This window comes from Lytechinus variegatus, chromosome 18, assembly GCF_018143015.1.
Source record: "Lytechinus variegatus isolate NC3 chromosome 18, Lvar_3.0, whole genome shotgun sequence".
Classification (NCBI taxonomy): Eukaryota; Metazoa; Echinodermata; class Echinoidea; order Temnopleuroida; family Toxopneustidae; genus Lytechinus; species Lytechinus variegatus.
In genome coordinates this window covers 8,607,867-8,626,667 of record NC_054757.1, presented here as the reverse complement: position 1 = coordinate 8,626,667, position 18,801 = coordinate 8,607,867, and the positions used below count along the sequence as shown (strand labels likewise).

General features: G+C 35.8%; 1 protein-coding gene across 2 annotated transcripts; it reads right to left on the bottom strand.

Moving 5' to 3' along the window:
• Positions 1–3,980: 3,980 nt before the first annotated feature.
• LOC121432106 (F-box/LRR-repeat protein 15-like) lies at positions 3,981–18,460 on the bottom strand. Of its 2 annotated transcripts, XM_041629962.1 has the most exons (4): positions 18,328–18,460; positions 14,834–15,273; positions 5,284–5,949; positions 3,981–4,549 (listed from the first exon to the last, which is right to left on the bottom strand). In XM_041629962.1, the coding sequence occupies exons 2-4, from the start codon at positions 15,172–15,174 to the stop codon at positions 4,342–4,344; spliced, it is 1,215 nt and encodes a 404-aa protein (XP_041485896.1). In that variant the 5' UTR covers positions 15,175–15,273; positions 18,328–18,460; the 3' UTR covers positions 3,981–4,341. The 2 variants fall into 2 exon arrangements, with proteins under 2 accessions (XP_041485896.1, XP_041485897.1); XM_041629963.1 differs by lacking the exons at positions 14,834–15,273; positions 18,328–18,460 and adding an exon at positions 6,199–6,683.
• Between the last annotated feature and the right edge of the window lie 341 nt (positions 18,461–18,801).

Here is an 18,801-nt window from a genome sequence, read left to right as displayed (position 1 = left end):
TAAAGTACCGGTAAAAGAAGGTCATATTTCTGATCTCATTGTTAACATTTATCATTGCTTACTGGTAGCAAGATTTCTTCATGGCTTTGATGATCAGATCATAAGGAGCCCCATAATTCAAGCATAGTCTACCGAACCAGACTTCAGGTAACGGGCAATATATTTTGGTATTGGTGATATTTTTATATTATTCGATGATGCTTAGTGATTGTTTCAAACCCATCATTCAAGTACATGTATTTGTTCACATTGCCTGCCACATGAAATTATTTAGGTGAAGCTAAGTTGAGAAACATTTGTAGAATACAGATTTTTGTGTGTGTGCATGTATCTTACTCATATTAGAATGAATATTTATGGGGTATTGGCAAAGTGCAGACACCATTTCACTTGCCAAACAATACAATATACAAGTGCATTGCATTTTAGTTAGATGTTCAAAAAGTTTATATTGTGTAAAATTTAAAAGAGTAATGTGTATATATTCCAGCATGAATCCTGCCAAATTTAAGTACTCTATGAAACATTCATTAATGATTATTCTCCCAAGATGTATGTTCCATTGTAATATAGATTTTATCATATTCTTGCTTGTACATAATCATTCATGATATATTTGTATGAATAAATAGATAATGTGATAAAACATTGTTTTGATTTGACTACATCCTTGGATGAACTCAACCCAAAAAATGGTGGGGTTGTGCCGCAGGCGAGACAAAAAACGGGGTCCTCGGAGCGGTCTTATTGTAAAAAAGGAGGGTCCTCGGAACAGGCTTCGGTACTCAAATGTTTGTGAAAACGGGGGTCCTTGTGTGAGCGAGTATATGCATCCCTATGGAACGGTCATGCAGCTAGCGCGGCCTCCGCCAGGTGAGCTCTGCGGCCGCTTTTCACCAAACTTGCGGCTCATTGTAGCAGATCAATGCGATCGGAACGGCGTAACGAAAAATATGCGAAGCTTTGGAGCTGATTTCTTCTATTTTTCTCAATAAGAAGAAAATGCTATGCCTTGGAGCGGCTTTCTTTGTTCTTTTTCTCAGTAAGAGAAAAAATGCTATGCCTTGGAACGGAAATTTGGGTGTAAAATTGGGGGTCCCCTCCGCGGCACATACCCACTATGCATTATATGAGTGCACTCACGAGTGGCCCCCCCCCCCCCCCCCGGATTTCATGTTGATATGACAGAAATATACTGATTCATATTGAAAAGATAAAAATGGAAGGCATGTACAATGAAATGGAGGAACATAGATCTATCACTTCTGAGACTTCTTTGGTGGAAATTCATATCGTCGCACGAACCGTCCTCTCTGCGCACTTCGATGCGAAAGTTAGCGCACTGTATCTATTCCACGAACCGTCCTCTCTGTTACGATGCCCATTGTGGCGTAAATAATTCACTTCAAGAAAATATAAAGATACGGGATGAAACTTTGGAACCTGAACTATCGAACAAGGACACCGGTAAATAATTTGCTCTCCTTGTAGGTGCACTTATTGCTGGTTTTAAAAAAGCTTTTCTTTAAATTCGTTTTCTGCAAAACTAACTTTCGCATTGAAGTGAGCAGAGAGGACGGTTTGTGGTGAGTGCGACAATATGATGATAGATTTCATCTCAACAATTAAAACTGACAAGGTTTAGTTTTGTATATGATGGCAAATAGAAATACTCTCTGATCAAATTACAAACTTCATATTTGGTGGCTAATTATTAATACTGCAGATTATGTGGGTATAAAAAAACGTTTATTCAAAGCACATTTGAATCTTAAATTTAATCAGTGAAAATATATCTAATATAAAACCCAGATTTGTTAAAATCCAACATTATTATCAACTTCTATAGATAATGTTCCGAATGTTGTGATATTTGATAATGTTATTGATATTATGTATCAATTATCAATAACATTATCAAATATCACAACATTCAGAACATTATCTATAGAAGTTGAAATAAGAAGTTCATGAACCTCATTGGAATCTCATATTACAACATGAAAATGTATTCACTATGAAATGTGTTTAGTAGTAAATTAATGGGTACATGTATGCATCAAATATCACATGAAATATCAAAGTGGGAACAGAATCTGTATTTCACTTTTCAAAGTTCACTGGAGGGATTATCTTGCATACCAATTCCATATTAGATTACACCTTCATGTTTATGGCATGAACCCCAATAATCAGATTTTTCAAAATATAATCAATCAGACACTATTTGTGACAAAATAAAAAACATACTAAAGTTTAATAAACAATGACTAGCAGTACCAAAACAAAGATCCTGATTGAAGTTTTGTGATATGGTAAAAAAAGATGATGATAGTGATGATGATGAGGATAAGGATAGAGGTATGATGGTGATGAAGATGAGGATAATGATGTATTGCCTATACATACAATATCTCAATCACCACCATCACCCATAGGAGGTGCAATAATAGTAGCTCAGTTTACATGAGAGGTTACATGTAACTGTGTAAGTGCCCATGCTTAACAACTTTGCGATATTTGAAAACATACTTCATTAATCAGTCTAGAAAAAGTATATCAGAATTGTATGAAAGCAATCAAACTATTAACATGATTGTACACACTTGTATTAATACCCTGCGTTTTACTCCAACAAATTCAGTGTACATGTCCTTGTATTCACAGAACGAATGAAGTATCCACTTGGGTAAAGACTAGTATTTTGTAGATTAATGCCAATGCTTCAACTGATATTCAGATTTGAGCCTATCTGGTACTCTACTGTAAACTGGATATGGGTAATATTTTCTACCGATCCATGTATACATCTTTGAAACCATGTAATCATGAACATACTGTACAGGGAATAATGTTCCTGGAATCGCATTGCAATTTCCTCCACAATTTTGAAAGACTGCTATGTACAGTATAAAATCTTTTGTATAGCATATTTTTACAGTTGAGAGCTTTTCTCTTATTGACCGAAAATGCTATTCAAATTTGTAAAGGAAATTTATTCCCTGACATACAGTGTATATGTACAATGTAAACCATTACTTTTTACTATGTTATGACCTGGGGACTGTTTAGTATTTCTAATGCTATTTCTAAGTGACCTACAACTTGAGGCCCGTTCTTGTGCTAGACAAAGATACCGTAAACATTACCCACTTAATGGGAGTGAACTTTTGTATGATTCTAATCAATCTTGAAATATTATTAACAATAATTTCAACATAATCAACTTAAAAAAGATCAGATTTTAACTTTTGCTGATGGGATTAAAGTTATTAAGAAACTGATTTATCACAAGAAAGGATCACCAATTATGCGAAATATCATGCATAAATTATGAATAGCTTAATGAAACGACCCATCCTGGAATAAACAAGGCAGTGTGTAAACATTCTCAGTATATATTAAACTTGTCCAATACATCTGAAATTCCCCAACATACAATCTTTTGATGAAGAAATCTGATTAAACTGTGCTATATTCAAAGCAAAACAAACACATTTCCTCCAAAAAATAGGCAGGTAATATGATGAGGATGCTAATTCCTTGTGCACATTGAATAATTGACAAATGTGACCATCCGCCCCTCACAACCAATGCAGGTAGGGTTCTCTGTATTTAAATTTGGTCTCCAAAAGTATATTTAAAAAAATTGAAGAAAAATAAGCTGGTCTGAAAGAGTAGCTCCTCTTCTCCATACTGTCAAAATTTGAAGTCGTAAGGTTAAAAAAAAGTTGAAGGATTTCTATGAGACCTACTTTCAGCTGAAAGTCTCAAGCAGCTTGCACAGTATATAATATAGGGTATTTATATTAGGTGCTCAAGGCGCTCCTATATTAACCGGCTAAGCTAGGCGTTCAGAGCGCACACAGCTTCTTAAGGAATTACTTCCTACCGGTACCCATTTACCTCACCTGGGTTGAGTGCAGCACATTGTGGATCATTTTCTTGCTAAAGGAATATACGCCATGGCTGAGATTCAAACCCATGACCCTCTGTTTTAAAGTCCGGAGACTAATCCACTGGGCCACAACGCTCCACATAAAAATAAATTTATCATGATTGAGTCAGTGGACACAAAACTTCAATCTTTATGCCTTGAATCTCTCAATTAAATTCTTAGAGAAAGAATTGGATTATTGTTAAACTTGAATTTTGACAAGTTATAAATCATAAAAAAAAATCTTCATAAAAATCTAAAAATCCATTTTGGCCTGCATACTTGCCATGGGTTTGAGAAAGACAGTCACCAATAAGTTTGAATTTATAAACATACCACATGTTATTCTTTCCAATAGATTTACATTCAAGCTTAAGTACCCAAGCCCTGGTAGATCGGTGTCATCATAAAGCAAAGTTCGGTGGCATACTTCTAGCTCGTGCAAACTCCCTTGCTCTCAGGTGGCGCTCTAACTTGGCAAGATCGCTCTCCTCCGGAAGTAAGATATCGATATGAACCCCCTTGGAACGGAACCTTGCTAAACTTCTCTCAGTTATGTGTCGACAGTCTTTGACTTTCAATGTTTTCAAGTTCTCCAAGCTCCATAATTTGCTGTTTGGAATGAATAAATGGGGGGGGGGAGAAGCATAGAAAATATATTTTTACTGACGGAAGGAGACTATTGAAATGGTAACCATAAAGGAAACTCAAGTACAAGTAATCTTTATTTCTCATCAAACACAATTCATTTCATTACCGTACCAATATGAGCTTTAGATTATTTTTCAATATATTAACATATTTGAAAATGAGGGAACATTTTAATTTTCTAATGGTCGATGAGATTTATTCCATGAATATTATGATTCATCCAATAAACTTGAAATATTAAACAGTTAACAGTGGTGTCACAGTCTACTGAGCTGGATGCAGTTTCACTTGGAAAGATGTGCCTGGTGTTTATTTGCCTGATGAAGCCAAAAGTGGTTGGTGAAGTGTCGCAACCACAAAGAATTGTGAGTTTCAACTTAACAATTTTCACAAATTTCCAGTAAAATATTTCTAAGTGTTTGATATTTCTAGATGAAAATTGAAATCTATTTTATAGGAGTAATATGAACTAAAACCATGGTTTAGTCCTGCGTTTCATAAGCCAATGATTCATTTAAAAAGAAAAGTCATTATAACTCATCAATTTTGAATTCTTCCTATAAACATAGATACTTTACACTTAAAACGTATTACAAATGACAGGTCAGACTGGATCAAATAATTCTCTGCACATATATTGTAATTTTTGTGGTCTTAACACTTCCTGTAAATAAACAAAGATAATGTTAACTTACCGAACTGCATCATCAGTGATCCTCCAGCACCCTTGAACATCCAAGTACTCAATGTTTGGACAATACGCACAGATCTGATCTACTAGGAGATCGGTAACACCATACGCTCTAGCTACAGACAACCACTTCAAATGTGGGTGAAGCTGTAGCACCAGAGAAATGGTATCATCGTCCATTGCCCAGCATCCCTTGAGGTCTAGGTGTTCCAACTGGTCACAGTTCATTCCAACACACTCCACAGAGGTGGATGTCACCTGCTGGCATTCTGCAAGGGACAGGCTGCACAGGTCTGGACACCGAGTGGCTATCCTTCGCACCACGTTAGTCGACAGGCTGGAGTTTTCAGAGATGCTGATATCCCGAAGGTTTCTGTTTGCTTCAATGACTGGTAGGATTAGATCGTCCGTGATCCACTTCTTGCAATTGGCAACGTTGAGTGTGGTGAGGTTCTTGGCCTCACTGGATACCACGCGGAATGCATCAGGAGTGAACTCTGGCCCTTCAACGGACAGATCAAGGTGATGATTGGAGGCAAAGAATATTGCAACCACGTCTCGGAATCCACAGGAAACTTGGCGCAACTGAAACAAGTCCCTGAGGTCCAAGAAGGGTAGAATTCTTGAGACTAAAACATCTTCCCAAGGAAGGATATCCAGAATGGTGGATCTAAAGTGAAAGAAAGAAAAGAGATTCAACAACATAAGAGAAAACATCCATCATTTCCTTAAGTAAAAAGATACCTTTCTTCAATTATTTGCACTTTGCAAAGAGAATTACTTTCATAACTCTTTTTTGGAAGCCAATTCTACATTATCTATTTTTAAACACAAAGAAAAATGTTTGATTTGGAATTCGAAAGAATGAAAAAGATATAGACCTTTTATAGCAATTGATAACGGTTATAACCGAGCTTACCGCTTTTTCTTTGGCTTCACACATCCTCCAATGAGATGCTTCAATATTCTCATCAAGTTGGCAACCATCAATGCCATATTTCCACTCCCCACAACCATGCCTCACTAACACAAAGGAACCTCGGCAGCTCAATCCAGGCCAACACCGAAAAATGACTCTAAAAAGCAAACCGTTCCTTAGAAATGACTTCTCCAACCAAGGCATCCATGGGTTGTACTAAATTTGTCCATACAAATCCAATTCATGTGTTTATTAGACGAATTTCGTCCCTCAAGAATCACATCTTCATGCGATTTTTATGAAAAAGAAGGCGTAGGGCCAACTCCCAGCTCATACGCAGGATTACGAGTGTCTTGAGAGCTCTGGGTATTACAGCAATATGGCATTCCAAGTTATGACTGGTTAAGCTGCCCTTGGCATGAACCTAAAGAGCTAATGACACATCGAGCTAATCCCAGCTGTCAACAGCCGGGTGTCTGGTGAGATACATGCGTGCATAAATACATGCAACAAGGTACGTACGTAAGTACTGCCTGTAAGAATCCACAGTCATTCGTTAGTGATTGGGTTGACAAAGTGCTTCCAGATCTAGGGCTTCAAATTATAAGCTCCAGATTTCTATGACATTTTCACAGTATTTCTCCTTGTAGGCATCAATAGGTTAAGGTGATCAAATGGCAGAAATACCTTTTATCAATTCTAAGCATCATTCTGAATTTAATTCTCATTTTCAAATAGAAACATTATTTTACTGATGTAAAATTTTAATTTCATTCTCATGCAGGCATAAAATGTCCCTTGATCATATTCACCAACGATCTACCTTTCTTAAAGACTATTGTAGGAGTATTAAACTCACAAGCTCAGTAATTTTTCACTAAAAAGACCAACCATTAAATTTTGGAATATATACATGTATATGTAATAACCTTTGTGTGCATGACATTTCTGGAATTTCAACAGTCTAAAAGAAACATCATACATGTACCTTGTCTTCAGCATAATGTTTTACTCAACAGAATATGAACTACTTTTTGCTCTTGTATCTTTCATATTTTTCTCTTTTTAATGCAATATAGCAAGTCAAGAGCCAAGTTTATCTCTTTAAAAATCTCCCTCTCTCTTAACAAGCCTACCAGTCCCAAACCAAACATTTCCTGCTCTTGTTTACAACCAAGCTCTTTGGTTTTAATCTAATTTCCACAAAAATGAAGGCAATAGGTCCATCTGCACCAGCCCAAATTTTCAAATAATCACACTATTTCTGATCCACCGAATTATCCCGATATGAACAATCTCAAGATTATTTGTAATGGAGACGCATTTATCAGGATAGTTCGCTGGATTTATCTTGAGATTGAAATCCCAAGTCAACTTAGAATTATTTGCAAAATGGCACACTATTTACAAATTATCCCACAAATTTGCAGGTGCAGACGCACTCAGGATTCACAGTGTTGCACCATAATGCATCAAGCATGAATTGCTCTTCTTGCGCTGGTAAAGATGGGGTTTCTTGAATCTTGAGATTAATCGCGAAGAGGGCCAGTTGGGGTAAAATCTTGAGATAGAGCAAACTCGGGCTGGTGCAGCACCGCCTCATGTGACATTAATGGGTGAATATTGGAAGTGTGTGAGGGGTGGGAAAGGGCCTAGTTGCACACCTGCGTAGGAAAGAGCAGAAAAGTTTTTACCTAAATTCATGAAGAAGTAAAAAAAGTTAAAACAATAGTTCTCAATGCAGTGTTCATTTCAAACAATGAGTAGGGGAGACCAGGGTTAGTTGGAACATGGGGTAAGTTGAAACATTGTAATTCTCTTTAACGCCTGTAAAATATATTTATGCAATACTGCCCTCAATTTATTGCTATTAATAATACAACAGTGTTGAATTATTATTACAATAAATTGAGGGCAGTATTGCATAAATTTATTTTACAGGCATTAAAGAGAATTACAATGTTCCAACTAACCCCGGTCTCCCCTACACTGATATGAACATATACACTCAATTCTGATAACAAAGTTGTTATTCTGCTAAGAAACAAGTCATTGTAGTCCAATTCTTACAATGTACAATCAAGTGGTGATTCATTTTGAAGGAAAACCTGAAGAAAATGATAGTAACTGAGGATTTAGAGGCTTCCTGCGAAAGGTGAAACTTGTGACACACACCTGCGATTAACCATATTCACAGACGTGAAGGAGGAAACACATTTCAAGAGCGAGGGGGGGGAGAAAGAGTGATTGGGATGAGAAGGGGGGGAGAGGGAGTAAGGATGAGGTGGAAGGGGGATTTAAAGAGAGAAAGAGTGAGTGGGAGGGGTGAAGGAAAGAGAAATTGAAAAAAGGGTAGGATTAAAAGATAATTCAATTATACAACAATTTAAATCACAGTATAAGCAATAAAAAATGGTAGAAATATAAAAGAAAAAAAAGAATAAAAGAGAACCGAAGGAAGAGAGATGGAGAAAAGACAGAGAGAAAAAAAGGAAAGAAGAGCAAGGACAAGTCCACCCCAACAAAAACTTGATTTGAATAAAAAGAGAAAAATTCAACAAGCACAACACTGAAAATTTCATCAAAATCGGATGTAAAATAAGAAAGTTATACTTATAGCATTTTGAAGTTTTGCTTATTTTCAACAAAATAGTTATATGAATGAGCCAGTTACATGTACATCCAAATGAGAGAGTTGATGACATCACTCACTATTTCTTTTGTATTTTATTATATGAAATATGAAATATTTTGATTTTCTCGTCATTGTCATGTGAAATGAAGTTTCATTCCTCCCTGAACACGTGGAATTCCATTATTTTAACATTTTGTGCTTCAGGCAAGGAGGTCCTAATTGTCAAATTCGTAAAAATTGAAATATTGTATAATTCAAACAATAAAAAACAAAAGAAATAGTGAGTGAGTGACATCATCGACTCTCTCATTCGGATGTAACTGGCTCGTTCATATAACTATTTTGTTGAAATGTCATAACTTTCTTATTTTACATCCGATTTTGATGAAATTTTCAGCTTGTGCTTGTCTGATTTTTCTCTATTGATTCAAATCAACATTTTTCTGAGGTGGACTTGACCTTTAAATGTACCTACCATACAGGGAACACTTTGGGGCAAGATTTTTTATGTGGACCTAGCATGTACAGACATCAATATGTTTGTTTTTTCTAATGTCGGTCTACTTTACACCAGTGAGAATGAGCCTATGAAATCGAAAAGCCCAAAACAAGCTCTGCAAAACTAAAGAAAGAGCCCTAGAAATTCCCATGAGGTCCAATATCATCTGTAATTACAGTATTGCACATTTTAATTTGGCTGGTGAGCTAAAAAAAAACTAAAAGGTAAAAAAGTGGTCCAGAATCTAATTCAAACCTATATCAATTCTTTTTAATGAACTCAGTTATTTTCTGAATAAATTCTGGTCATGCAGTCTGTGACTACATGTACATGTATGTGTATCACGTCCCTGGTGTATCCATGCTTAGAACTACAAATTCTGGAAAACCCATGACAGCCTTTGCTAAAGATATTCTTAGCAGCTGACGCAGACAAATTAGCACTTGGGATTAAAAGAAGTCCCTTGAGATTAAGCACAAGTGATATATCAAAAAGTAAATGTCATTAACCAAGGAAATAGAATTGAGCCATGCATGAACATACATTCAGACAGGTCTCAGGTAGATTTAACCTCAAAAGTTGTATCTGCTCTGACATCATTAGTTATGTCAGCATTTAGGTCTTTTTTTAGTTTTTTATGCATGATAATGTTGGAAACATATAGCAGAATGTAACTACATAAACATGCACACATTGGTCAGACGTAATTATGATTCATTCAATCATCTATCAAGTTTTCAAAGACTAAATCTAATTTTTTTCTTTAATAATACATATTCAATCAAGGACAAAACTCAATGCTAATCATAACCATGTACTGTGTAACAGTACCTATTATGAGCTCACAATTAATATAGTCATATGAGATTCCATGAAGGTCTGCTAATTATAATGTGAGATGAGGGTTGCTTTCATCATAATTAGCAATCATATTAAGATTGATGAAAAGACATTGTGTATTAAACTAAAACTAGAAAGATATTGTTATTCATATTAGAGTTTGAATGTTTGAAATATGTAATGAGTCTTGTTTTTTACTTTCTATGAGACCAATTCAGCCATTTGGCTGCGACTCATGTTTTTAATAAACCTTGAATTGAATCACATCAAAGGCCATGGCCTGCCCTTAAATGCCCCATTGTTTGGCCATGGAAATATGCTGTGCCTTGATAAAAATGTCCGATACATTTGTATATAACAAAGCATAAGCGATTTTGTGTCTCGCCCACTTAATAAATAACCAGAAATATTGTGATTTGTGAGGGCACGGAACAGATTCGAAACTTCATTGTGAAATGACTGGGTTGGAATAACACTTGTCATATAAAGAGTCTTGCACACACGTTGTAAACTTTAATGTTGACCTTAAATGAACGTTGACCATACCATGTGACCTCCAAACAAAATAACATGCAGCTCTCCTAGTACACCTACATGTACAACCCAAATTTGATATAAAAGTGACTTATGGAACCTTGAAGAGTTATACATGACATGTATGTCATATCATTGAACTCAAAATGACCTTTGACCTTACCATGTGACCTCTGATTGCGCCATGATCTCATCAGTACATCTACATGTACAACCAAAGTTTGGTCGAAAAGTGACTTACGGTTTATATTACAGAGTTCTTTGTCATAAAAAAGTCAGCACGTAAATTTTCATGTTGACCTGAAAATGACCTTTGACCTCACCATGTGACCTCCAACTGCAACATGACATGAAGGTCTCCTAACTACAGACTACATCCAAGTTTGGGTGAAAAGTTTTGCAGTTGCAGAGTTAGAAGTCATAAGAGAGTCTTGCATGCAAACTTTACCCCCCCCCCCATGACCAAGGGAAAAAAGGAGAAAAGGAAACAGAGTAGGATGAAATCTGTTATTTTCTGAATATTACGGTATGTCAAATTCACAAAATTGGATTTGTGTAATACATGTATGTCAAAATTTTGCCCTATATGCCATATCCAGCCCCCTCAATTTTTTGGCTCATCACACCACTGGTCCCAAAAATCAGGAATCATTAGAAGATTAGAATAAAGTGATCACTACAAAATTAAATTCAAACAGGAATTCTAAGATCTTAAGTGATTTCAATGTTATCAAACTAATTGTACAGTATGTTACTTTAAAAGGCAAAAGTCCCAAACTGGTATTTCAAGGTAGCCGAGCTAAAGCCAGGGTAATTAAGCAGGGCCTGCTGGGAGAAGTTTTAGGAACTGTCTGAAGTGGCTACCCTGGGTAAAGTATGACATTATTTAATTTCATAAAAAAAAAACCCTATTCATCAAGTTTTGGAACTTAATCTTTTTTTTTTCAATGTCTGAATTCATTGTCAGGTAAAATGAAATAATAATAGATAAAAGATGTAAACTGATATCTGAAAAATGGGTAAGATTTTCAATGACAAAATTTAAGAAGTAGAGTCCCAACTATTTTGTTTGCTAAAATTTGTCATTGATTATTCAAAACCACTCAAACATAAAAATGGGACAAAACTTCAGAATTCAATCATACATTGTAGCTCTAAGCCTCTAAGAAAGCTTTATCTAGTTAGGGCTATTATCAAGGAATATACAGGTAACAATCAAATGAGGGCACTAAAATCACAGGAAAATTAGCTTCTTCTTGCTATTATCAAGGAAAATACAGGTATAACAATCAAATGAGGGCACTATTAAAATCACAGGAAAATTAGCTTCTTCTTTTTTTCCAAAGAATCCATCAAAATGCAGACTTGCCAACCTCTTGGAATGAAAAAAACTGTACTCTGTGATAGAAAAAAATGTACTTTTTCAAAAAAACTGTATTTCATAATAAAATGTCTGGCGCACTCGCTCAATGCGGCGCTCAAGCTAAATTGCGCACTGCTCTTCCAGATGAAAAAAAACAAAACATTGAAACATGTGTATATCTCACCCTGGTTTTAACAAAATGATTGAAAAAAAAAAGTTACCAGAAATTACATTGATCTAATAAACCATATTGGTGTAAGTTTTATGAAATAGAGACATATGGATATGATTTTTCTCAATAAATTACGATTTTGTAAAAAAAAAAAACGTAATAAATACGGCCAAAACGTACTGGTTGGCAGGTCTGATAATGTCAGTCTATCAGTGTTAGAATAATTCTGTCTTTGATCTTGGTAAAACTTAGACAAGCTTTAACTTTCCGAAGATACATGTCAGAGGTATCGGAAAGCAGGATCTCACACTGACTGGCATCATAGAACTTCATGGGAACTCTTAATTTGCTGCAAACTTCTTTTTATATTACCCTCACATTCACCACTAGAGGGCGCTGGACACTGGTTATGTTATCTGACACATAAATCACTGTCAATCTATAAGTATGTCTCTACTTGTCTACAAAAATAATACTTAAACTTTCAAATATTAGACTTTTCTCTTTTCAGTGTTGGTTGATATAAAATCAATAAAATGAGAGAAAGAGAAGAGGACAATATACATGTAAAATAAATTAGATTAAAGGTTTGACTTAAAAAAGAGACCCTTTTTTTACTGTAAATTAGTACAATATTTGTGACCTGCCACATAATTTTAGTTGCTCAAAATTAATTTGAAGCAAAATTTATCAAACTTGAAAAGGAAAACTTTCTTAGCTTTGAAATGATATTTTTTAAATGAAACAGGCAACTAAATCCTATAATAAATGATGAGGATGATAATAACAATAATGAATGATGATAATATTATTATTAATGACTATTACTATAATTATTATTATCATTATACATGCTTCTTCAATCACTACGCCACTAAAGTCAAATCAGATCACATCGCTGAGGAAAAATATAGCCAAAAATTTCAAGGTAATTTTGTTTAGATATCAATTATTCAAATGTTTGTTGAGAACAAAAGTTCAAAATTTCCTTATCTTTATTATTAAAATTATTTTTCAATTTCAAAATCTCAATATAAATCAATCAATCAGTCAATCAATTCAACTAAAGTATGCCATTATAGAGTAAAAAGGAAATTTGTATACTATAATCTCAACAGTCATTCATGATAACATGGTCAATTCTGACCCCCCCCCTCCCCTCCTGTGCATGCATATCATCTGATTAAGATAAAAACTAACTTAATTTACATAATGTACAGTACGATATGGGCAAGGCAAGTCTACCCAGTTCGAATCTCTCGGGACAAAATAAGTCTATTAAATCTTGGCAAAAAGTTGGTGTAAATAAAAAGAGAACAAGTGGAATGCCTCTGGCCGTCTCACCTGCATCACGCGATTCAACATAGCAGCAGTGCCGACTTTGAAAACTACTATAACTCGCACAAGATGTTCAGTGATACTTGGTTACTCTTATTTCCACGTTTTATGAACTAGACCAATAAACTTTACAGAGATAGGATGGTAATTCAACAAATACCCCCAATGTGGACAAAGTTCATTGACCTCACATGACCTTTGACCTTGATCATGTGACCTGAAACTTGCACAGGATATTCAGTGATACTTGATTACTCTTATGTCCAAGTTTCAAAAGTCAGATCAATAAACTTGCAAAGTTATGATGGTAATTCAACAGATACCCCCATTATTGCCGAAGTTCATTGACCTTTGACCTTGGTCATGTGACCTAAAATGCACACAGGATGTTCAGTGATACTTGATTACTATTATGTCCAAGTTTCATGAATCAGATCCAAAAACTTTTAAAGTTATGATTGTAATTCAACAGATACCCCCAAATCGGCCAAAGTTCATTGACCCTAAATGACCTTTGACCTTGGTCATGTGACATGAAAATCTAATAGGATGTTCAGTAAAACTTGATTAACCTTATGGCCAAGTTTCATGAACTAGGTCCAAATATTTTCTAAGTTATGATGTCATTTCAAAAACTTAACCTTAGGTTAAGATTTGATATTGACGCCGCCGTCGTCGGAAAAGCAGCGCCTATAGTCTCACTCTGCTATGCAGGTGAGACAAAAATCAAACAATAACACTGAAAATTTCATCAAAATCGGATGTAAAATAAGAAAGTTATGACTTTTTAAACTTTTGCTTAATTTTGTGTAATTATTATATTCATATCCTGGTTGTTATCATAAATTGCATCTACATGTATCCAAGTTCTCTGACCTATTAAATAAGGCTAGTCATAATACAAAAATATCCTTGAAAACAATATCAAAGATCTATTACTATAACTTTATTTTTGGAGGTGCAGTGTTCTTACAGTTTAATAGGATTTTCGTCTTTTAATCCGAGGGATGTAGGTTCCTTCAGCAAGTAATTTACCAAAATTGTGCTTCACTCAACCCAGAAGAGTGAATGAGCACCCAGTAGGAAGAAATTCCTCAAATGCTTAAGTATCCGATCATTGTAGGCATGCTAAAGTCGGGTAATAATAACATAAATAAGCAGGGCAAGGGCCTGCTGGGAGAACAGTTTTCGGAACTGAAATGGCTACCCTGGGTAAAATAAGACATTACTATTACGGTAATAATATTTCCTTACCCGTCATCTGGCACAATATTCAATGGATTATCATCATCGCCTTCATCATCCTCTCCCAACTCCTGCTTTCCTTTTGCTCGGCAGACCTCGGTCCAATCACACTCCGGCAAGAAAGACAGATCCGCCGTCATCGACATGAACGACAGTCGGTTCAGGACTTCACAGTCGGGTTCAAAATCTTCGTCATCTCCCTCACCATTCACCACATCTGATCTAGATTTCCTACGATGCTGTCCTCCCTGCTCCTCAAGTTTTCTCTTTGAGTTTGTTTCCTTATCTTCATTTTGAAGGGTGATCACTTCTTCCCATTCCCCTCCATCACCATCCATCTTGCTTTCCATCAGAGATTTTACAACAATTCACATGGTGTATACTTTGAGACTTCTAATTCATTTCAAGTGCAGTTTACAGACCAAGAGTAACAGTCAAGTTGCCTGTAGCTGTTGAAAACAAAGATGAAACAAAATATTAAAAGCGATTGTCATTGATTTCATTCCTTTGATCATATGTGAAAAATCTCCAAGGCCAAGATCTAGTCTAGACCACTTTATCATCATCATCTACACTTAGTACAAGATGAAGGCGCAAGCTTGTACATGTAACTCCCGGTCGCTTCTTGTAGGATAGGTCACTGAAAACTACTACTTCATGACATGACGAAAAACTTCCATTTGAGAACACTATACCCCAGTTCCCCTTCTCATCAATTCTCTTCTCCAGCCGTAACTGCCTCAAGAAAGCAATTTAAGTATCAAAACAGCTGTTTCTTGACGTTGGTCCAAAGATAAAACAACAGCCTGGCATTTACAGTCACAGCAGGGGGCCACACACGATGGGATGCATGCGCAGCGCTGAGTGCGGTCCCTGTAAGCATGCCGTCATTTTTATTCGCTTACTTTCCTTATTCCGAGGTCGATTTTCTTTGTTCGAAATTGAAAATGGACTAACATTGGGTTACTGAATACAATATGCCTTTGAAAACGTGATTAAATATGGAATACAATAATTTCATTCCGAAGGTCCTACTACAGGCAGAGAAGTCTTACGTAATAGCGCAGCTGTTGTTTATCTTTTCGTCCTTTGCTCAACGCTCATATACTGGCCTGTGGGGGTGAAATTGAGACAGCGGGGATTACCCCTGGATTACTTGGCCAAGCGCGGTTGATAAGGGCTTGGAAATGGTTTTTAGGAGATCCAAATGGAAAATGGGGTACAACACCGCAGTTCGCAATCCGAACTGAGATCCAAATGGAAAATGGGGTACAACATCGCAGTTCGCAATCCGAACTGCGGTATTGTTTCAAAGGGAAGTTTGACGTAATGAGCTTGTACTCAGTAACATACAAAAAGACAGAAAATGGTAAAAAAAATACAAACAGATGTAAAATAGGCAGGTTTGAAAGGAAACGATACGGCAAGGCACGTCAGGAATAGTTACAGGGCTCAAATTAAGAATTTATGAGCAATGCCAATTGTAGAGTACCTCACCTTACTCTGGAGTTGAAAATAATTACCAGTATATAAAACAAGAGTAAAATTCACGAAAGCAAACCAAACCACTGAAAAATTAATTAAGCTCTAGATTCCATATGGGAAATAACTAAACAAAGACAGTTACTGAATTCTAATTTTAGCAATATTTTTTGAGTTGTACTTGTACACTAATGACAATGGTTGATTTCAAGAAGGGATGGTCTGGGCAGAAAATATTTATATCTGAATAGAGTAAAATTAACAGAGCAAATGGCTGAAGATCTTATCAAAATCAGATAACAAATGACAAAGTTATTGAATTTTAAAGTTTATGACAATATTTTGTGAAAAAAGTTAATTGGATTATACTAAAATATGAATTCAAAAGTTGTAATCATCTTATTCTGTTCACTATATTTCCCAACATTTTGTACTAAAAATTGATGAAACTTTGCTTGTAAATTTTTCAAATGACTTTCTTAATTGATCGACAATACGACAATACACCAGACGGTGGACTGTACTGTTTCCAGAAGAAGATCATCCAGATCGGATACATAACAACTGAGTAGAAGCATGGTATAATTAAAGGACAAGTCCATCCCAACAAAAAATTGATTTGAATGAAAAGAGAAAAATCCAACAAACATAACACTAAAAATTTCATCAAAATTGGATGTAAAATAACAAAGTTATGACATTTTAAAGTTTTGCTTAATTTCATAAAACAGTTATATGCACATCTTGATCGGTATGCAAATAAGGAGATTGATGACATCATCATCCACTCACTATTTCTTTTGTATTTTATTCATTGTATAAAATATATGAAATATTCTAATTTTCTCCCGATTGCCAAGTGAAACGATTTATCCCCCCCCGAACGAACATGTGGAATAAGCATTGTTTAATACTATATGGTCCTTATTGCCAATGTGTAAAAAATGAATTATTCAAATAAAAATCAAAAGAAATAGTGAGGGACATCATCGACTATCTCATTTGCATTATTCACTGAGTTGTGCATATCAATGTTTTGTGAAAAATAAACGAAACTTAAAATGTCATAACTTTATTTTACATCTGATTTTGATGAAATTTTCAGTGTTATGCTAGTCTGATTTTTCTCTATTTATTCAAATCAACATTTTTCTGGGGTGGACTTGACCTTTTAAGACTCGAGCTCGAGTTAGACTTATACCCCTTTCACGCTGCCCTCTTCATTTTTCACCGGCGAACTTCTCCGCCTCGCATTCCTCACTTCACCGGCGAAAAAAAAATGTACCCTTTCGCACTGACATTTTTTCACCGGCGAAAGTTCAATGGGCGATTCGAGGGTATCTACTTGGCCACAGCATTCAGCTGAGCTTGCAAGTAGTTGCGCGCGGAATCTCGGTGCAGGGGACTTCGGGAGAGAAAAAATTTGACCTCTGACGTCATTAAAGAGAAGTTCTCCGTTTTGCTTTCATACTCATACTGGCTGTTTCACCGGCGAAGTTCTCCACCTCTAGAGGTGGAGAAGTTCGCCGGCGAACTTCACCGGTGAAGTTCTCCTGTGTACCTTTCATACTGGACACTTTCCCCTTCGCTGGCGAACTTCGCCGGTGAAGTTCGCCGGTGAAAAGCACACTGTGAAAGGGGTATTAGGCTGTCTTAGCTTAGGCTTAGCTTATGTTAGTCTCAAATTGAAATTGATTGAATGCCATGCCAATTTTTGTGACAAAATTATGGAATTACATACTAATTAAAAATATACCAGTACATAAGGTGAAAAAGAAATGTAAGAAGTTAAACTCATTCTGCGAAATGCAGCAACAATTTATATTCAAATTCGATGTTGATATTAAGTCAATTGACCGGCTACACATGCGATTTTTAAGCACGCGTGTAGCATCTATTCACCACATTTCTGTGATATCATCACTCGAATAGCATAGGGGCTAAATCACCTAACATTAGCATGATGAGATAGGTGATCTTGGATGATAGGATAGCCAGGGCCAATATATGCGGCTTTTTACCTGCTCTCTAGATCTCGAAACCCTGTAGATAGTCTACTGTCAGATGTTATAATCTTCAGGTTTAGCAATCCACTTCAGTAAATATTCAGAGATTTATCTACAACTTAGTCTTCAGTGGCAAGAAAAGCCCATGCCATGGCCATGAAAAGTTTATTGATATTTATCAATTTGGGCGATTGCACTTTTGAAAGGGGATGATGAAAATGTATAAACTTTGATATCAGACTTTGTATTTGTTTTACTACCTTATTGTAATATATCTGATATTCAAATATTAATTGAATAAGTTTACGATTGTCGTTAAATATGTGTTTACAAATATATGATTATTCATTGTGATAATCTTAATTCTGTTTTCTATTTTGTGAGGAGGTAGGCCCTACCATTCATTCCCCGACTAAAGCCACTCAGTTGTGTGGTCCAGAAATTATACTGGGGCCGATTGCACGAAAGGGTCTTTCCAAGGACCGTCTT